Source organism: Alligator mississippiensis, chromosome 3, assembly GCF_030867095.1.
Source record: "Alligator mississippiensis isolate rAllMis1 chromosome 3, rAllMis1, whole genome shotgun sequence".
Classification (NCBI taxonomy): Eukaryota; Metazoa; Chordata; order Crocodylia; family Alligatoridae; genus Alligator; species Alligator mississippiensis.
The window spans coordinates 203,794,702-203,817,114 of record NC_081826.1 but is presented as its reverse complement, the minus strand read 5'-3'; the positions used below and the strand labels follow the sequence as shown (position 1 = coordinate 203,817,114).

General features: G+C 40.0%; 1 protein-coding gene across 3 annotated transcripts in view; it reads right to left on the bottom strand.

Annotated features, from left to right (window-relative positions):
- Positions 1 to 4,426: 4,426 nt before the first annotated feature.
- Positions 4,427 to 22,413, bottom strand: part of NTRK2 (neurotrophic receptor tyrosine kinase 2) — a 324,464-nt gene continuing 306,477 nt past the window's right edge. For all 3 annotated transcript variants that reach the window (XM_019478098.2, XM_006272070.4, XM_019478097.2), the window contains 2 exons: positions 12,196 to 12,354; positions 4,427 to 9,707 (listed from right to left, as the gene is read on the bottom strand). In XM_019478098.2, coding sequence (XP_019333643.1) covers positions 9,522 to 9,707; positions 12,196 to 12,354 — 345 coding nt within the window. In that variant the 3' untranslated portion in view covers positions 4,427 to 9,521. The remainder of the gene's footprint in view (positions 9,708 to 12,195; positions 12,355 to 22,413) is intronic.

Sequence of the window (22,413 nt, the reverse complement as noted above, 5' to 3'; positions counted from 1 at the left end):
TTGTGAGAAATAACTGCAGGAGGTTATGCCATCTCCTCACCAAGAAAGGAAAGGCATACCAAGAGTTAAGAGCACTTACTCAATGGAAGAAAGAGATGCAAAAATCTACAGGCATGACCTCAAGACAACAGCTTAGCTCTATTTAAAGGGCCAGTCCTTCAAAAGCATGCTGGGAAAAATAGCCCAATTAGAAGATAATCCAGTACTGATGGTCTTAGCAAGGCCCAGATAGTTGCATAAGCTGCTGCTCCTACAGAAGGGGCATGTCTCTCTGTTGCATACCACTACAATTCACAAATATTTGCAAATGGCTTTGAGGTTCTGAAATTAAAGGCAGTGAATTTCCTAGCAGTATTATTGCAGCCCCAATGATTCTATTATGTGACTTTGGAGTACAGATTTGTTTTTAAGTGAAAATATTATGGGTTACCAGCTGTGTGACTAAGGACATTTGCCCCCACAAATTTACTATTTGTACTCTGATTTCTTTAATATTTGGCTTTGTTAATATTATCATTTGCAGCTAGCCTCAGCTGTGCTACCAACTTTGCAAACCAACATCTAACCTGCCAGTAACCACTTTATATTCTGTTCATAGTCTATCACATTAGAAAATAAAGGGCTAGGGTAGTGCCGGTGCTAAGGCACACAGTTGACAGCCCAGAGGTCACAAGTTTGAGGTCGTGGCAGAAGTGTTCATGATGCAGCTATGTCAGATTCCAATGAATCTGCAAATTCTGCTAAATACCTTATCACAAGGACAAGAAAAAGTAAGGACATATGAAAAAAGATCTTCCCATTCTTACTAAGGGAAGCAGTAATATTCAGTATGTATTTAAACAAGCTGACTTAGGGTAAACATATTCTTACAAAGTGGCAGAATTCTGTCATAATATAATGCCAGCCCTGGCACTTCTTTGAGACCCATATAAAACCTTCCTCCAAACCCAGTCTGGATTAAACAACCATCAGCCAGTGACAGATACAGTACACAATGCACAAAAGCAAAATACTTCAGCTCCTAATAAGCCTAATAACCTAATCTCCTGAATCAAAGGTACCCAACGTCAAAGTACAGTGACATAGTTTGGCCCATCTTCCTTTTACCCATTTCCTTATTTTTAATTTCAGCTAAAAAACTGGAGCAGTCCGCAAAAAGCACTAACATATTTGATTTGGTAGCTCCCAAGCTGAACTTAGATCTTTTTGTTGATTTGTTGGTGATGAATTATACTTGTCATGTTGGTGATGGCAATTTTCACATGCGTGTGACTCATACTGCCATACACTAACATCAGCAATTTTATGATCCTCGCTTCCTTTTGCATTGCTTCATGTCTACAGTTAGACCTCAGTCCTGCAACTGTTATGATTACACAAAACTACACTATTGCCAAAGAGATGCCAGGTATGTACCATGTTAAACAAGCTTTCTCAGATTGCAAGATTTCTGGGGCAGTGACTATGTTTTTTTTCTTTACCTAGTGCATATTTGACCCCAATATATGATTAATAAGGAATCACTTTGCTAAGCAATCCTGGAGGAACAAGATTGTTTGAGTGTAATTAACTCTCTTCTAATTATTTAAGGAATCTTTCTGGGTTTTTTTTCAGAGGTCATCATTCTTCTGTGCAACATGAGCTTTTCCAGGGACCTCAAACAAAATTATTATGGCCATTAAAAATACTAATGGGAGTAATGAATAGGAACTGTGAATCATTTTTTAAATAATAGTTATCCAAGTTATTGATTTTACAGTTATATGAAACATTTACTGCTTGGGGTTGACAGTCTTTTTCAGCATGAAATCAATTGTGAAAGTTTGTAAAACCATAGGACTAGCAGCAGCAGCTTGTAGAATGATCAGGGTTTTTTCCACAGTTTTTTGTGCACTCTAAGAAAACAATAGGAAGGGTAAAGGGATCTATGAATACATTATCCATATATGAAAGCCAGAGTTAATAGGCTCCTATAAAATATTATTATGTAAAGTTACTTACGGGAAATCATGCTCGGCCTTGCAGTTTGTGGATAGAGGTTTTAAACAAACCATTAGAGTTTGTCCATCACATAGTGGAGCACTGGGATTGACTAAAAGCTTGTCAGCCTCACTAAGGCATCACAATGTGCAGATGAAACCACATTTGATCATTGTGGGTGCAGTGGACAGAAAGTAATAGGAGCAATGTCAGCAATTCTTCAGTGTAAAGTTAAATCTCTGAAAGGTGGTGAATCTCAGAGTGTGCAGCATACTTAGGAGTGTGGCTCCTACCCAAAGATGTTCAGGAGAAAGACAAAAGCAATAATTTCTTGTTTAAGCAGATAGTTGTGTATCAAGCTTTGGTGATCTTGAGCAGGAAATCTGATCCAAAATGCTCCTTGCAGGCAACTCTCCCACTGATCAGGTCCTATAAAACCAAATATTCCTTTCCACTTATTGGAAATAAGAAAGAGTGTAGCAACTTGTGGTATTTATTTCTGCCTAAGGCTTGATACTTGGTTAACTGCTGGGGTACTGTAGGCAAAGGAGACATCTCCTAGAGGGTACCTCAGGCAGCTGAAGAGTCGAGGTAGCGGAAACAGGAGAATCATCACATTGGTATGGTCTATGCAGGGGGAAATTAAGTCCGTTATAATCCCTACACTGTGTGCAGAATCCTGCATATGCATGGGAATACACCCCAGTCAGTCTAGCACTAAGGTACAACAGGCTCCCTTCCAGAAAGTTTAATTACTAGTTTAGTTGAACTAGTTCAGTGTCATTGTGGATGCAGACATACTATAACAGCTCAACCTGCCTTTCCACTGCTATCTTGAAGTTCTCATCTGGCCTTGAAAAAACACCCAGAATATGCAAGTTGGATATGAAATGTTTGATGCCTGTGTGAATGTGACCTTGAGGGAAAACTTAAACCTCTTTAGTGAGACTAGAGCTCATGCAGTTCCTGTTTTCTACTAAAGGCAGTTAAGTGTTATCAGTTCAATAGTAATTAACTCAGTTCTCTAGTAGAGTCAAGGCCACTGTGGCTAGTTTATTTCAGTACAGCAACCTACCACTAACAGCTTAGAAGTTTCCTGGGTTATCTGCACTCCACATGTTACCATGGGAGGTAAATTATGGCCATAGGTGACTGGATAATAAATTGACAACTAATTAGATAGCACATCAATTATTCTTCAAACTAATTTCATAACATTAGAGCAAGAGATTAACAAGAGTCAGGAGAACACTTTTAAAATATTTTAAGGGCTGCCATAAAGATGGAAAAAAAATATTCTTCCTAGCCAAAGAGAGCAGGCAAGAAGCAGTGGGTTCAAACTACAGCAAAACAGACTTAGGTGAAGTCTCATGAAAAATATCCCTAACTATGAGAACTGTAGGACAATGGGATCCCATTCACTGGAAGCTTTGAAGACGAGGTTGCATAAGCATATTTTGGGCGTAGGAATCCTATGTTTGAGCAGGAGGTTACACTAAATGACCCTTGAATTACCTTCGAGCCTCATGATTGAATGATTTATTGTGCTGGGGTGGCTTCTCACAATATCATGTTTCCTCAAACCTGTAGAACTTTTACTGACAGCTCCTGCAATCTTAAATAGATCTCTTAGCAGAAGCAACTAGTTGTAGTCACTTAGGTCTTGATTTAAAATGTCTTATAGGTACGTAACTGCAACTTAGGCAACTAAAGTCTCCTTACAATGAGGCAGTTAAATGCCTGACACTGATACTATTTTCCTTTAAGCCAAAAGGCCTTGGGTTAAAATTAAATCAATAACTTGCAATGATAACCAACTTGCTAAAATTATGCTGAATGTTTATACAGTTCTTGCTCTGAATATTGCTCTTTCACATTTTCAGTTACCGTGCACAAGGGCTTGAACTTAATACTACCTATTTTGCAAATTTTACTGCTAAATCAGGATAAGGATAAAACCCAAACAGCAACTCTGTTAGTTGATTAATGAGAGACACGTTTTGAAAATGTGCATGTAAACAGCCTCCAGAAAATATTCACACCTGCTGGCAAGCAACTTATTGCAGAACTGCATGGTAACTAACTGCGACAAACAAGCATTCACATGTCCATCTTCCCTGAAGGGCATATGTACCCATATGCAAATGGATGCTTATATTCTCACATAGCTTGGTTGTTTTTAGTTAGCCCTAACAGTGTACATGCAGGTAGCCCATTCCTCTCAGACTCTTTCTTCAACTCACAATAGTGTAGTACATATACAGGATCCTTTTTAGTTTGCACAATTTTAGAGTGCAAGTATGTCATGTTTCCAATCACATTAAACTATTCATCATTACCATTTTTTTTCCTTAAACAGGATGCAAGCAAGCAAAAGCATTCAAATAACACAAGACGCTTCAGGAAAACTATACATTTTGAAGCAATCATTATTGTATCACTTACGTTCTTTTGGATGACACTGTTTATTGTAAGACATCATTTTTATTAAATACACTGTAGTACAAGAGACTTTCCATGTCATGTTGAGAGAAGCTGGTCACATGATTCACAAACAAAACTTTTTAACACTGATACTCAGGCGTCACTTTGAAATCAGCCAAGATGCAATGGATGTTTTAAAGCAATGGATTTCTATAAACGAATTGCAACCCAAGAACCACTAAATAGCTACACAGAGACATTACATTAAAAAAAAGAAAACTAAAAAGAAAGGAGAAAGATAGCTCTAAACACCAGGTCACAGTTTTAGTGACAATATAGAGTTCTATATTTATATGTAGATATCTCCCTCTCGGTCTTGAGAGATAGAGAGAGTGATATCTAGAAATATATACATAAAGTATAGGTGGAGAGCTGGGCTGGGACTATTAAGTATATAGTAAATTGATTCTCTCTCTATTGGTGATGTAATTTAACATCCACATTGAATTGAATTACTTGTATATAAAACATTCTTAGCTGCTTATTCAACATTTGTGTTTCTTTAAGTTACAGAAAGATACATTAAGCTGCAAGGTATAGGCCTCTGAAAAAAAACTGATTTGATTTTTGTTTTCTTACATCTTCCTGTCAAACAGCCCCATTACAAGCAGCTTCTACTATGCTTGCCCAAGGTATTCTGTGTTTATAAAATACATTTCAGCCAATCTTCGCTCAGAACCTTCAACAAGCGAACAAAAAACACCATAGACCTGGTCTAGAATGCATAGACAGTAAAATAAGATACCCATCATTTCCCATTTCTTCTCCTGAGACGTATGCTAAAAAGATGGCAAAATAGTCACTTGGTTGTTGTTGTGAAATTCACAGTGTTTTCCCTGCAACACGTAGACATTTTTTTGCTTCATATTTGTGATGAATGTAGCAAAATAAATAAAGAAATAAATAAAGGATGTTAAGATGTTTTAACTAAGGCTTTTCAAAGACCTCTTGACTCAGAGTAGCAGTGGTTCATCCCAGCCCTGACAACAAGAAAATACAGCTTTCTGTGCTATCAAAACCTTCATCTTCAACTAGAAACCCCAACGCCTCCCTTACCCACCCCTTGTATCCTGATAGCAGTATCTGAAATCCATTTACAGGCTGCAGCAACCCAGAGACAGTCTTGTTCTAACGCATGTGCATTGTAACTTCATCAGCCAGTGACTCAATCATTTTGTTGGGTAATTTCTTTTCTCTTTTGTTTTGTAAAAGTCTACATCAACCATAACAAAAATAGCTCCAAAGAGGAGTATGAGAAAGAGAGAGAGAAAGAGAAATAAATGGCAATTGTTTATTAAACTGTAGACAATATAGAGATATATTTGTTTACAAATCAAAATGAATGAGCTTCTTTGTAAAACTTGTACACTCCATCATGCATCATGGGGTGCTGTTGCTTTACAAATACTCTTCTCCACAGCCAGTTGCTGAGTCCTGCAGATTTATTGAGGGTGAAGGACAGAATGTGGAAAATGCCCAGTACTAGCTGCTGCTATTATTACTGCAGGGTTTTGGACGTTCTCACCATTGTTCTATCAGTCTGAATATTCCAGCTCATTCTTGGAATTATTTTGTTACTTCCAACAAGTGTAAATGCCAATGGAATGGCAATGTTGCTCTTGAACAATAAATCAATAGCCCCCAAACCAGAAATGATAGTAAATCAAAATCTCTTCTTGGAACTTTGAAGCCAATCTGTTAATTTCCCTGTGAGAAATCAATGGATAAGATGAGAATGGTAGGACTGCTTTTATACAATCTTTTGGACAAAAATGTTGGTTGTTCTATATATTTCTGGCATTCTAGTATTTCCTCCACCCAAGTTAAAAAGATAAATCCTATAAACATAGAAAAAGAAATATCAAAGAAAAAATGAATTTTGGTTATTTAGCAGACTTTATCAACCTATTAATAAAACTGTATCCTAATTATCATTTGTAAGAATATGTGTCTGTAAATTTATACATATAAACAGTCATATATTCTGTATATGCCTGTCTGCATATGTATAAATTAAATCTTTATAACACACATATACATATATGTATGTACTATGTATATATGCATTCCATATGTAAATACATATATATAATTTATATTATATATATGATCAGTTTGTAGCATAGTCCAGAAAGATTTTTTTAATGAGCCTGATTGTCATATTTGCTCAGTTTACAAGATTTAGCTGAAGCTGCAAGCGTAACGAATGTGTACATATACTCTCACTCCTCATTGCCATCTGAAAGTAATTCTTCCTCCTTTCTGCTAGTTCTGCTACAATTACACCCCCTTTCATAAATTAACAAAAAAGTTGTTTTAACTTTACTTAATAACTTGTCTACTTTGATTATAGCTTTTATACACTACTGCCCACACTTATGAGAGAGGCCAAGTACATCCATGCTTCTGGCTCTATGGAACATTTGTTCCTGTAGGTCTGACTTACTAGTATGTTATTGCACAGTGCATTGTTACACACTATTTTCTCCTTAACAACTCTAGTATACTCTTCTCGTGAGGTATAAAGGGGATGTCACTAAGCCAAATTGCAGATTTTTTTTTTTGGTATATATTCTTTCAGTACTTGCAAAACCCACCTTTTTGCTTTCAGCTTATGGCCTTCTCTCCAACAGAACAGTATCTTGGAGAACAGGGGGATGCACGGTTTTGTAAGAAACAATGGCAGAATACAACAGAAAGGAGTTTGGCACCTTCCCATCTCAACCTGTGACCCTCTCTCCCTTCACACTAAGAGTGTTGCCTCAGTAGACTCTGTTGCTTTCAGTCTTTTTGTCTACCTTCTGTTAAACCAAAACTGAATTTCAAGTTTCCTTTAAAAATAACTCAGACTCTCATGAGAATGGGTTTTGCTGAATGTTCAGTCTTCATCTAACCAGACTTTCTCTCTCTCTCTCTGAATTTCTAAGACAGCCTTGATAAAATCTTAAAAGTCCATTTCACAGCAATCTTCCTCTAGCTTTTTTCTTTTTTTTTTTTGTATTTACATGTCAATAGTGGTTCACAAATAACTTCTGGTTTATTAAAGAAATACTGAATATGGCTTTATAATTACATTGTTAAGTTTATTTGTAATGCTTCTTTTCACTGACAGAGAGAAGGGTTAAACTTCATCACTTATCCAGTGAATTGTTTTACTTCCAAAAATGTTCAAAATCTTTTTGAACTGGCTTTAAAAGCTTATTAAGGAAAAACAAAGTGCCATAATAAATAATAATTGCAAGCAAAGTATATATTAAAAATGTTATGGGAACACTTAGAAAAATAAAAATGCTTAATTTATTAAATAAAATAACCACAACACAAAGATGAAGAACTATTACTCTTTGATCTGGCTCATATTATTAAAAAAAAGTCAATTTTTTGCAATAACGCCCCCTCACAGAGGGAGGCAAAATGTTCTTGAGGAATAGGTACGATTGGTTTCCATTTGTAAGAGTTCATAATAAAAATAATCCTAAATCTAAATTTTAAATCTTCAGCATCTGTTTGAAAAATAACATATATGCCCATGCGCTTGCCGTCTACACAGTGCCATGCATGTGCTGTACACATACAATGCATGTCCAACTAAAAATAAATAAATTAAGAAACAGTGGATGCTGGGAATGGCACCACTATACCAACCAGAAAGTGGTGCTGAAGTCAGGGTCTGTACACTCTGAATAGCAAGTGATAACCACAGAGTCACATCTAGTTGTCTCCAGGGACTTAATACTATCATCCCCTGTCATGGCTCAAACATAATCTATGATTTCCATGTTTTAGATTACTTGTGTAATATCGGCCTATCATATCTGTAACAAGGTAAAGACACTTGAACGTAGCTAATGACCTCCATTAGCTCTTTCTAATTAAATATATGTTATACCTTTATGGATTTGCTATGCCTATCAGGGTGTACAACAAGATGAACGATAGTTTCTGCACAAAGGGCATTAATAGACAAAGACCATGCACAATTTTGCTTGCACAGTGAGGGGAAAGGGAATGGGGAGGGAGAAGGGTAGAGATATGCTGCCTGACAAGCACAGTATAAGATAAACTTGCCACTGCATCTACAGCTTGTCCTAATCTTATCAAAGTCCTCAGCTTCAATACTGGACCCTGAAATTAATACTGTACATTAATAAGCCTGTGTGACCAAAGGCTAACTGGAGAACATTTGTTATACTGATATCACAATTTTCTACTATAAGACAAAATTGGGGGGTTGTGTTTAGTTTATTATATCATTGTGTAATCTTGTGCAATGTAGGCAGCATCTTTTTTTTCTTTTCCACAGACCTTTGTACTGTATCTGGTGATGGAAAATGCTAGCCAAGCTCACACTTTATTAAACAATCCCTTTACTCCTCAGAAAGGCTTTCAGAGCCTTACCAACTCCTTTCCTTCCTTCCATTAAATTATTTCAGTGTCTTTAGTGGGGTTGCATACCATCTGATCCCACAGTTCCTCCATATAGTGGATCATGCAATGCTGTTTTCTTTCCATCTGGCTTTATCTCAGCTAGAAATATGTTTCCCATAGAGAACACCAGTCATCTTTTTCCACCCACATGGCAAAGCAAAAAAGTAGAGGTGAATCCATAGAAACTCCCAGTATCTGTACAGCAGAAGTCCCAAAGTTTGAGTCATTTTTTTCCCTTTTTTTCATCCACATCAAAGGCATAAATACAACAAGGCATTGTTAGTTGCGGTGGGCAAATTGGAGTCTCTGCTGATATAACAGATTCGGTTTTTAAGGCCTTTGTCTATGCAGAGATACAATAATGCAGAAGCCAGGTTGATTAGAAAGAGAGAAGAGAGAAAAAATGAGAGAAACAGAAGTGTGAGAGAAAGAGATACGAGATACATCTCAGTAATGTCTGAAAAGTCAATACTGTGTCTACAGGTGGAGAAGTGCACATTGCTTGCCCTTTGAAAGCTTCTCCGCATCTTTGTCATTAATACTGTCAGAATTAAGAACACATTGTAATGGAGTTCGGCGGCAGTTGAACATATTCATTCACTCAGCCCAAGAGGAAATGCTAGGAGCGTCTAGCCTAGAATATCCAGGTAGACTGGAGAAGCCTTGGCCAAGTTCAGAAGGAGAGAATGGATTTCTTTGATGTTGAGCCTCATGTGAGGCTCCCGTTGCCAACAACCCAGCATCAAGTCATACACTTCCTTTGGGCATGTGCGGGGTCGCTGCAGGACTCGGCCCTGAGTAATACACTCGATCACCTGTGAAAGAGCGAAGAAAGAATAAGTAGAGTGATGAAATGTTGGACAGCCTCCCCATTCCCCCTCTCTCTCCATCATCAGCAAGTCAATTGCTTCCTCAGAGCTTCCACCGTTAAGGACGGCTCTGCTGAATTCAATACATTTCAGGGAATTTCACACTCTGTGTTTTGTATCATATCTATTTGATGTTTGGACAAAAATGTTCTCTTGTATGGGACTCTCTTGCATGGTGTATTTAAAACCCTTGATACAGTCAGGTTCATTTACAGAGCTAAAGGATAATGGGAGAAGACCATCTCAAATGATGTTCTCATTAACTGGTGAAAGCAGAAAGGAGACAGGACTTCTGTGGCATCATCCCTTCATGCACAAATCCTTTGTAGGTCCAGGAATCTGTCCATGGAAGGTCGCAAGCATGGAGCAGAAGCTGGAAGCTGGGATGTGCTACGGGGACACTATTCCCCCTGGAACAAAAATGGGATCTGTGCAATATTAATACCTCCTCAGACTGTACAACTTTTTTGTGCTAACCTCCTGGGCAGTGCAGAACTCCCTTTGGTGGGGGATCCCAGGAAAGCTGTCTGAGGAGAACATGGTGGAAGGGAGAGTCCCCCGCAATTGTACAAATCCATTATACATAGATATTGTATTCCAAAAGATGTTGCATTCAAACTCTTTGATTCCTTCTTGAAATAAACTTCTGGCACTTTTGAAGTTATTAAGAGTCAGTGGAAAGTTTCCACAGTTACAAGAATTAATTGTAGTCCAGAATAAAAGGGGCCTTTTTTAAAAGTTAAGTTACGCTGCTTTCAAGGCAATTTAAGCCACACTGAAAAAAAACAACACCCTTCTATAGCTGAAAAAGAGGCTAGGTACAGACATTCAAAAAGCCTGCGGTGGAGTCAATCAAAGTTACATGGTTTTCTGAAAGTGGTGTAGTTTAGATTGGTAGTGAACAGAACACACATTTGCCCTGGGGGGAGCGGGAGGTGCAAATCTTAGACCAGGTTCTGCCATTTTTAAACCAGTCTGTGTGTGCTGAACTTCTGTACTGTTATGGATTTAGATCAGTTTCTGATCGCTTATCCCGGTAAAAATGTAATGTCTGTACCTGGCCAGAGTGTCCACATAGGGAGTTATACTGGTATAGTTACCACGTTTTAAATTAAAATGTCATCTTCACATTTACAACCCTTCCTGGTAAACAAGTAGTTCTTATAAAAGGGGCTACACTGACAGATCTCTTAGCTGAAATCCTCTCAACACAATAGCTCATTCTTGTACAGTGGCATAAACTTTGCAGAACTGTTCCATCAAGGTCCCAAAATTCTAACCAAGGAAAATCAATGTCCCATCTGACAGAGTAGTTCATTTTGAGGGCTCAGTTCAAGCATGAGACCCACACAAGTGTCTTCTGAGACCAAGCACAAGTACACTAATTACTGGTAACGATTGGTAGGTTTTTTCATATAAACATCTGTGTACTGGAAAGTTACCTGGGATAAACACCATAATGTAGAAGCCAATGACACAGTAACCATGTACCATCAGCTTCACTAATATGAGTATATTTCATTAAACAGAAACGTGGTAGCATTCAAATCCTGAAACCCAGGTTCTCTCCTGTCAGACCAGTGTGTTTATTATGTGTGTTTGGGGGGGGCAGTGTCTTTCTGAGTTAGAAAGACTGCCCTGCATTGCGCTTTACAGTTTTGTAGCAATAGCAGAAGGATGATTTCCTCTCCTATTTTCAAGCATCAAGCAGTTGTACAGCAAGGGTATTTAGTTTGTACACCCCAGTTCTCTCCTTGCCCATCAACCCACTACCACCTCAGAAGAGCAGCAGTGGGCACTGCCCATGCAAAACAGGTTATGCTGTTGTAGTGCAGGTCCCCATCTGCCAAACCGAATCATCCCATCCTATATTTTTTATGAAGGCAACACAGGGGTAGGTGGCTGGGGACTGAGGACCCAGATATCAATTGCTGGGAATGTTGCTACTTTAGTTGCTGTAGACTTTGAGGGACTTCCAATCCTGTCAACCCCCACTGATTGTAGCCTGAGGTGGAACAACAGTATTGTCCCTGATCTAGTCACACAAACTAATAAAAATATGTACTTGAGGCTGTGCAGAGATACTCTAGCCTTTTCCTTTGGTAAGATGCTAGGCCTGTCTCTGCCTTCTTGTTTCTTCACCCAAGGCAAGTTCCAGTCTGCATAAGAGGAAGGTAGCTACTCTACAGCTTGGTTGAGTCCTATCTGTACAACAACCTTACCTTTTGGTTTAAAAAAAAGCATGAAGAAAAGTGAGTACAACACTCAGGATAGTATCATAAATATGGCAAATCAACAGTTATTGCAAGGATAAATATGAAGCTTACATGTCATCCTTTCCAAACAGAGTGTGATTTCTTTATGACATTCACACCAAAGCATCATCAATTGATTGAACCCTACAATGTCATTTTGTCATCTGCCTTATACATACCTCATTGTTTGAGAGTTGATACCATGGCTGCTTGCCATATGTGAAAATTTCCCATAAAACGACCCCCAAGCTCCAAACATCACTCTCTGTGGTGAACTTCCGGTACATGATACTCTCAGGAGGCATCCAACGAATGGGCAACATAGTATGACCGCCAACCTGAAGGAAATAAACAATATATTTTAAAGGAATCCTCCAGGTTCCTGACAAAGAAATGCACAAAGGATGCCAAACTGGGGAAGTGAATATTGATTTTTTTCCTATTTATTTCCATTAACCTTCAGGACCTCATAACATCTAACTAGCCAGGTGCTATTTCATATATTCATCTCTCAGTCCACGCAAGCTTAAAGCATTCACTAGAGCACACTAGAGAGTAAAGCCTCCAGAAACCCACTGACTTCAATAAAGTTCCACATAAAGGGTGGTTGACATGGACAACCTTGTAGCATGAGTGATTTGTATTCCCACTTCTATGCCTGACCCACAGGAATAGCCCCTCCCTCCTATGAGGAAATGAACATGTGCTGAGAGGGGAAACCTATTATTTGCTTAAAAATCTGAAACTATTCGAGTATTTGCTTTGACTGTGCTCATGATGTTTCATATCATTATCCTGGCAAATGAGCTTTAATGTTCTGAAAAGTTTTCTGTGAATAGTCAAGTGCATTTGAGAAAAGTGAATTTTAGGTTGAATATTTGAAAATTTCAAATTGCACACATGGGAGTGTATCCCTTGTAGCCACGGGAATTTCAAACAGCATAAGGAACTCACAGACACAGTGAATTTTAATTTGCAAATTTGGACTCGTGGTACAGGTGATATTTTTTATTAGCTCAGAGATACCTTACCAGATAAGAAATGCCTGCCTAGAAAAGCATCCCATCTATTTTCTTCTCTGTGAAATATGAAATACCATAACCAGGAGGAAATATGAATAAATCCTGCTAACCATCGAACAACTTTGAGGTAAACAGACTATTCCAACTTTTCTCTGAGCCTAATTTGCATACAAAACTTTTCCAAACAGGAGATTTTACCACCTTCAACTCTCCTGTGAAATATAAACTTTCATTTCTACCCAGGAGAATTCTTAATTTTTTTCTCCGATGCCTGATGAGGGGTGTTTGCACCTGAAAGCTTGCCATTAAAGATTTTTTTTGCAAAAATCTAGTTGGTCTAATAAAAGATATCACCTCTACCATGAGCCTTGATTGCTTTTTCCTCCAGACCAATATGACTACAACCTGGATACCTGGCACAATTTGCAAATTTAACGCTTGAATCTGTAATTCTACTTTCAGCTACATAAATAATCAAACCAGAGAAAGGAATGATACAATGGATCTTATATATCATTTAGTCTTGATTTGGCACCTTCTAGAGCTTGTACAGGATTTGAGCTTGACTGCTACAATGTAAATGTAAAATATTCCGAGGAACTTGTTCATGAATGAGCTGCAGACCCAAATGATGCATTAAAAAGCTTTAAATAAGTTTTAATAATGAATAAATGGAAATAATTTAATTGTGGGGTAGATAATTTTCAAAGAGAGAATGGGTAGAATTTACCTTACAATTTTGTCAGAACAAATTATCCACCCAGTCCTAGATGAATGACTTTCAAGTAGGCTAGTTCAGGACTCAGCAACCTACAGCCTGTGGGCAGGATCCAGTCTGCAAAGAGGTCCAATCTGACTTGCAAAGGTGCTGTCTGGCATGAGGGATTGGTGGCACTGAGCCGAGTTGTGCCACGCATCCCTTCTGCAGAGGTCCCTTTCGCTGCAGAGCCTGTGCTTACCCTCGCTGCTGCTGAGGGGATGGGAAACATCAGAGAGGGAAGCACAGGCAGCTGGATGCTCCAAGGGCTGGAGACTTATGGTCCATGGCAGTGTGGAAAGGTCAGCCCACACCTGCACAACTTTGTTAACTCCTGGTCTAGATAGCTTTAAATCCATCTCACTCTTCTGCTTAAAGTAACCTGCTAATTAAGGATTTGTATGTACTGGAATCGGCACCTGAATCAGAACCTGCTATATTCATAGGAATATTTTCTGACATCAACGTCCCCATAACATTTTTTATCATTTGCTCAAAAAGATACAGGTTATTAAAATTGGTGTTTAACCTTAATTAAAAAAACCCAAACAAACTGCTTTTATTTCCATTTTATAAAACACTTATTGCTGCAAACATATGTTTATGACAGATTACAGATATGAATAAACCTACATAAGTATCTTGAAAAAATGTAATCTACTACAAGACTGGGATTTGGCATCCTAATTACTTCTGGATGGGGATAACTGTGAAGAGCCCCAGGAAGAATACATGAGGTTTTTTTAGATAAGTTTTTCTGGTCTGACAATTTATTTAGTTCAGGAAACCACAACAGGACAGATTTTTTCACTTGGAAAAAAATCTGTTGTTTTTAAATCTCATTGCTCCTTCTGGGATTTTGCATACAATGTTGTAAATAATGGTTTTCTTGTTCTGATGTCAAAAGACCAAATGATAGGAGAACCTAATAAAAGTTCAGTCAGGGTTCACATTATTTCTACAGCACTTGGCACATCTTTTCCAGCTATGTGCCAATATTTCAGTGTTAGTGCAATGTACCAAAAATACACATCACAGTCAGAGAGTGCAGTTGGGTTCCGCATGTTGTCATAAAGTCCGCTATCAATTTTGATCTAAAAATGCAGAGAGGTATCAAAGCCTCAACAGCACGTACTTTATTCAGAATTGTTGGCTGTAGCCGTGTTGGTCTAAGGCAGGGGTGGGCAAAATGCGGCCCGGGGGCTGGATGCGGCCTGCCAGGCCACTCAATTTAGCCTGCAGGGGCCCTAAAAAATTTAGAAAATTAATATTTATCTGCCCTGGGCTGCCTGTCATGTGGCCTTCAGTGGCTTGCCAAATCTCAGTAAGTGGCTCTCTGCCCAAAATAATTGCCTGCCTCTGGTCTAAGGACATGGTTCTTTGGGTAAATGTGATATCTTTTATTAGACCAACTAAATAGTTGGAAAAAATGTTTTTCGTAAGCTTTCGGACACAACCCTGAAGCAGGGTCTTTGTGCTCAAAAGGGCCAATTGCAAAGAACATTTTTTCCAATTATTTAGTTGGTTTAATAAAAGATATCACATCTACCCAAAGAACCTTGTCACCTATTTTATTCAGGGGCATACCCGGGCATTTCTGCGTCCTGCGCAGTGGTAGTACACAGGCCAGAGAAAGTAACTGAGCTGCTGGTAGCAGATCCGCCTGAGCCAGGAGTGAAATGGTTGCTATTTTTTGCTCCTCCCCCAACTTGGCGCCCAGGGCTGGTGACCTCATCACTGTCCCTTGGTTTTATTACTAGGCACTCTTCCTCTGACCTGGAATATCTGGGTTGCATGTGGTGTCTGAAAGTCAGGATTTCTTACATATGTGCCTGGCTATGTCAGGGTTCAAAATACGGGGGATCCGTTGGGGGGGGGGGTGTTGAACCCCCCATAAGAGATGAGAACCCCAAAAAGCTCCCCCATAAGGGATGAGAACCCTGAAAAGCTCCCCCATAAGAGATGAGAGCCCTGGCCTGCCCCATGCCTTTCTAAGCAGCTCAGGGGGCAGCAGCGGCGGCTCCTTCTAGCTGCCACTGCCGCAGACCCCGCCAACCCGCCCCAAGAGTCCAACTGTAATTTAAACCCTGACTCAGATGCTTAAGCGCCTTTCTAAACTGGGGCCCACCTCTTACTGATTTCAACTGGACTTAAGAAAATACTCAAGTTTTATCATGTGCTTAAGTACTTTGTAGACTAAAGATGTACATATACACCCATCTGGTTATGTTTGGATGTTGTAATGTTTAATTAAGCAACAAGGATAATTCTCTGGTGGTGAGGTACCACACAGCATGGAAATAATGTTTTAAGTCAGGGATATCAAACTCATCCAGCTCCAGATGAAGAGCAAAAGGCTGGTCCAGAAGCTGGGCCCATAGGCTGGCTGCACCACAGACCCAACCCGACGCACTGCATGCAGCAGGCATGCAGTCTCCAACCCCATGCACTGCATGCAGTCTGTGCCAGCTCAGATCTCCCTGCTGGATCCAGGGCTGGCCCAGATCAGGCCCACAGACCAGCCCCACATCACATGCCAGAGCCAGTGTGTGTGCCTTGGACTGGCCCCATGTGTGCCAGCTTCAGCCCCATGAGCCACAAAGAGCTGGATCTAGAGTGAGGGGTTAATCGTGGACCCAATCTGGACCAGCTCCAGAACCGGCAGACAGAGCTGGTCTGGTGTGAGCATTGCATGCAGTGTTTGCCTTGGACCAGCCCCGCTTATCACATGTTGCATACACGAGACCCACTCCACGTGCTGCATGCAGTGTGCAGGGCTGGGGTCAGCATGTGCTGCATGTAGTGTGTGGAGCCAGTCTGAGACCCAGAGGCATGTTGCCAGATGATAGGGCTCTGCAGGCTGGATCTTGACTGTGGGCTGTATCTTTGACACCCCCGTTTTAAGTAATGTGTTATTAGGAATCAGGAATGCAAACAAAGCTTCATCTTCTCACTTTATCAGAAATTAAACTGGAGATGCACACAAACAGCTCCAGCCCACTGCATTTACTCACTGTACGAATGATAATTCATTAGAAAGACAAAAACATTAGTCCCTTAGAAACACAGGCATATACAAGGCCAAAGGGCAAGTACCATTAAAAGATGATTAGTGGTAAGAGGCTTTTGGCCTCATTAAATATTAAAATAGCTCTTAGATCTGCTCATCATACAGCCTCTATGATTGTTTGGTTTCAGCAAGTTCTTTGAGCCATTTTTAAAAAATTAATGAAAGTTATAAACTGTAAAATATGGTGCTGTCATTTATTTTGTTATTGGTCATATTCATGACACGAGGTTTATGAAACAATTAAAAAAAATAAATTTCCCCTTTCTCTTCCCACTGATCAGAGGCCTCAGAACCAAACTATACTTTGGTAGGACTGTACACTAATTTGTCAGCATCATTCAGCATAATAAATATTACTGATACCATTCTGATGCATGACTAGTGCACAGCCAATATTTTGATGACCAAAATGTTACGATTCTAGTTGTCTCTCTTACCAATAATTGGCAATACTGATTCATCAGTAATGACACTTGAACAGATCATAGGGTAGGGTGGTCTAGCAAACAGAGGAATGGAGTGGGACTCAGGAGACCTGGTTTTATTGTGGCTCTCTGAATTACTGTGGACAAGTCATTTCATCTCTCCATGCTTCACTTTCCTCATTGATTTAAAGGAGATAATGGTACTGACCTCCTTTGAAAGGTGTTAAGGCTGCCGATGTAAAAAGCTGGGTATTATTGGAGTAGTCCCATCCCTACATCATTGTATATAGATGAAGGAATCAACACTGTGAGACCCTGCACTGAATGCATTACTGAAATCAACTGTTTTCAGGTTTAGGCCAATTGGGGTTTCTACAAATGCATATTTATTTTCTTATTAATGATCAATCATTAAACATCCAACAATAAGTCTTTGATTTAAAAAAGCATAATAATTCAGGACATTGTTATATAAATGCTTCAAGTATGTGTGACAGCCCTTAACTCTGGATTCTGTCAGATGTGCCTTTGAGACTCACTCCCAAGGTATTATCACACTTTCAGGGGTACCCTTCATCCCCCAAACCTTTCTCTGTGGTCTGCTGGTTGACAACTGAGAACAGAATGAGATACCCCAGAGGTCACCTCCCTGATAGATGGTACCTCAGCTTTGCATGCTTTGCATGTCTTGCCAGCTCTTAGCAGAGGCGATTTTGCCAGCTGGAAAAATGACATCCCTGTCCATTCATATGATCAGAAATGATAGAGCACCACTTCCTTGGAAGACATCCCCTTATATGGTCAAATGTTCTAAAATCACCTTTATCACTGCCAATAGTAAGTATGGCTGGAAGGAACCTCACAGGGTCATCTAGTCATTCCCCTTGTCCAAGGAAAGATCATCTCTGACTATACCCAGCCAAGGGTTTCACCACACCAGCCAAGTGTCTGTCTTAACTGCTCTTGAAAAATTCCAAGGATGGAGATTCCACAATTTCTTTAGGTAGCCTACTTCAGTATAAAAATATATATCAATATATATAACAATATGTGATTACAAATAATATGACAATAAACAAACAAACAAAGATATATCAATAAACAAATGACAGAAAATATTAGAGTAATAATCTGATTTTACCTCGCATCTTAAACCTAATAATGCAGCTCCTACTCAGCTCAAGAGATTAGAAAGCACCTCTTTCCTCTGCAAGTTCTCCTGTCAACCTGTTTCACTCAGCCTCTTAGCTAATGGCCTTAAGTTTGTTTGGTTTTTTTGTTTTTTGTTTTTCATTTTAAAGGCCAAAACAGGTCTAAATCCTATAGGGCAAAGCCCAATAGTCAAGCTCCAAAGTTCAGCTGAGAAGAGCTCAACTGTTCAAGACTGTGTGGCTCTACCACCAGGCAAGTATCATCCTTCCCAGACCCATCATTCTGGGGCTTCAGAAATTCCCCAAATCTATGGCAGGCATCCTACATGCAAGCCCCAATCCTGGAGGCCTTGGGGTTCAGATGCCTCCTAGTCTTGTTTGCTCACAGCCAAAGGCCAAGGAGCAAACCATGAGGGGAACATGAACACAATCACCCATTGCAACAAAATTTTACAGTCAAGTTTCCTGCATTCAGGGAAACTCGCAGTGGCCAGCCTGCCTGGGGTGCAATGGACAGGTCTTACCCTGGGAGAACCAACATGGGGAAAACTGCCATCTTGATTATGGTATCTCCCCTGCTAGGTAATCATTCTTTATGCTCAAGAAAAACTAAAGGCAAACACTAGATCTCATGCCTTATATATACATAATTTCTTATCTGGCCATTTATATACATTATCCATTGGATTCTTGTGGAGTTTATACTATGAATATAAGTTCCTGCCCCCAGGGGTCTATTTGCTTACCAGAGAGAAATCTTTCCTGCTCCAGTTTCATGATTCATAGATGCTAAGGTCAGAAGGGACCTCAACAGATCATCGAATTCGACTCCTTGCCTAGGCAGGAAAGAGTGCTGGGATCAGATGACCCCAGCCAGATGCCTATCCAGCCTTCTCTTAAAGACCTCCAAGGTAGGGGAGAGCACCATCTCCCTTGGAAGCCCATTCCAAATTTTGGCCACCCTTACTCTGAAGAAGTTTTTCCTGATATCTAGCCAAAATCTGTTTGCTGCCAGTTTGTGACCATTGTTCCTTGTTACCCCAAGAGGCGCCCTGGTGAACACAGCATCTCCGATCCCTTGCTGTGCCCCCCTAATGAATTTGTAGGTGGCCACAAGATCACCTCTCAGCCTTCTCTTGTGGAGGCTGAAGAGGTCCAGGTCCCTTAGTTTCATAGGGCTTGTCCTGTAAGCCCCTAACCATATGAGTGGCCCTCCTCTGGACCGTCTCAAGTCTATCAATATCTTTCTTGAAGTACAGCACCCAAAACTGGACACAGTACTCCAACTGCTGTCTGACCAATGCCGCATAGAGGGGAAGTATCACCTCCGTGGATCTATTTGTCATGCATCTGCTGATGCATGATAGTGTGCGGTTAGCTTTGCTGACGATTTCGTCACACTGACGACTCATGTTCATCTTGGAGTCCACTATGACTTCAAGAGCCCTTTCTGCTTCTGTGCTGCTGAGAGGGTCACTTCCCAGCCAGTTGGTGTGCCGGATATTTTTGCACCCTAGGTACTGCACTCTGCACTTGTCCTTGTTGCACTGCATCCTATTGTGTACTGCCCACTTTTCTAACCTGTCCAGGTCTGCCTGCAATTGTTCCCTACCCTCCAGAGTGTGCACTTCCCCCCACAATTTAGTATCGTCCGCAAACTTAGACAGAGTACACTTCACACCCACATCCAAGTCACTGATGAAGATATTGAAGAGTACAGGTCCAAGGACCAAACCCTGCAGGATCCCAGTTATGACCAAGAGAGTATCTGCATCCTTTCTGCCACAAAGATAACTAGGGACCTACCAAATTCATGGTGGGAGTAGGCTGCACAGTGGCTCCTTTGATTCTGAAGGTTCCCCCTATACGCCCCACCACCACTGATTGGCAGAGGAGCCCCACTGATTGCCGCTCACACGTGATCAGTGCAGGGAGGCAAAAACCACAGTTTTAAATATGGCATTGTTTTTACTGCTTGCTGCAGATTGGACAACAGGCCCTGGCTGCCCCACTGTCTGTTGCTGGCCATCCAGGAGGCAAAAGCAGCACCGTATTTAAAACTTTGGTTTCTGCCTTGGGGCTGATCAGGAGTGAGCAGTGAGCAGTTGGTGGCAGCATGGGGGGAACCTGCAAAAATTGGTGGGAGTGAGGTGCATGGCAGCTCCTTTAATTTTGCAGGTTTCTCCACAGCCCACCCCATCCCCACACCATTCACTACTCACTTTTGATCAGGCCCGAAGCAAAAACTTTTACTAGTGCAAGAATGTTAACTGCACATATGGCAACAGAGGTGAATGGAGTCTCTTCTTTCCAAAATAAAGTCCATACATGCAATCATCTAACTGATGCTTGGAGTACACTGTTCATATTAGAATTGATATCATAGACTCCAGGCCATTCATATCTGGGCAGTCTGCAACCTGTTTAATTTGCAGCAATTTGTTAAGTAAAGGATGAGCCACATAACTCTTTACTGAGGCTTTTACTTCAAAGGATTCCTCTTCTCTGCTCAACAGGAGCTCACCAGCAGTCCCAGACAGCTGATAGGAGAAGTGGTACCCTTTGAAATAAAAGCTACAGCAAACAGCTGGAGCACCTCAGGAGTCTTGTGCAGCTGCCTGCTGCCATTATATATGATCTCCATGTGATTCACACACCCTTGTGAAGACTAAGGAACATAACTATGGAAGATGTGGGCTCTACTATAATAATCTATACATCATTTCAGGATCTCAAAGCACTTTACTAGCAAATTATGAAGGTGCACAAAATCCCACACCCAGAGAGAAAAACTGAGGTACAGAGAAGCAGAGTGAACTGCATGCAAAGCAGAGTGATGGGCGCATAACAGTTGAAAAGTAAATCACTGCAACAGTAATTCATCTTTGGCTTGTGGAGGGTTTTGAGTCCATTTTTTGCACTTGTGCTATATGTATCAAACCTTCAGTATCTAAGTAAATCTCACTCATTAGCTGTAATCACATTTTTCACATACCTCAGAGGAAAACCTTTGCATCCTAAGAAAGCAACCCATTCTTTGCACATAACCACACCTCCTCTCTTCTGTGCCCTTTGATAAACTCTTCAGAAAATCAATGGGAGTTTCCCAAGAAGAATCAATGTGTGAAAATATTAGTGTAGGATCAAATTCTGTAAAGTGCTGAGCTTTTGGTACTGAGGTCTCTTTAATCCTATCATATAGATGCTTTTCATTAGTCACACAGCACCTGACAGAACTGGGTCCAAACCGCCTAGTATATTATCGTAATGCTAGTGATGTATGCATATCACTTAAAAAGTCACACATTAAGTAGACTAACACTTCAGGTAAATACTGCTCACTCTCACTAAGGTTATGACAAGTTTAAAATTAATAACTTTTAGCACTAATAATGTGTAATGTTAATAACAGTTTTATTTAAGCCACCAATTTAATATCTGTTTTGTAGCTGTAGCAGTACTTCAAATATGACAATTTAGTGGAGAAATTGGTGGTATATTTTCTTGGATACTTCAGGACAGTTGTATTATGGTGGTTTGTTTTTTATTTAAAGTTACACATCTACACAATGCCTATAAGACTTCCATCTTTGTTTCCAAGTACTGATATGCACAGATGAGAACTTACTAGGTGCCCTCTGGTCATTAGCTTCTGCTAAACATAAAAAACCAACAGGGAGTGATCTGGTGTACTAAATTGGTGTAACTTGAGGTTGTCCTCAAAAGAAATACCTCTAAAGGAAAGACTGCCACAATATTTCAAATGCAAACATATTGTCACATTTTAGACAATGCAGGGTCATTTCATTTCTTTCACAGAAGAGTTGTCCAGCCCCTCTAGTGACTTGTGTAAGATGTATGCTGATGACATAGATGAAGGCAAGGAACTATGGCATTTTAAAAATAGCATGAAAATTGAAGGATACAAGAACCATTATGAGATGCAGAAAAACGAATTGGGGACACTAACCC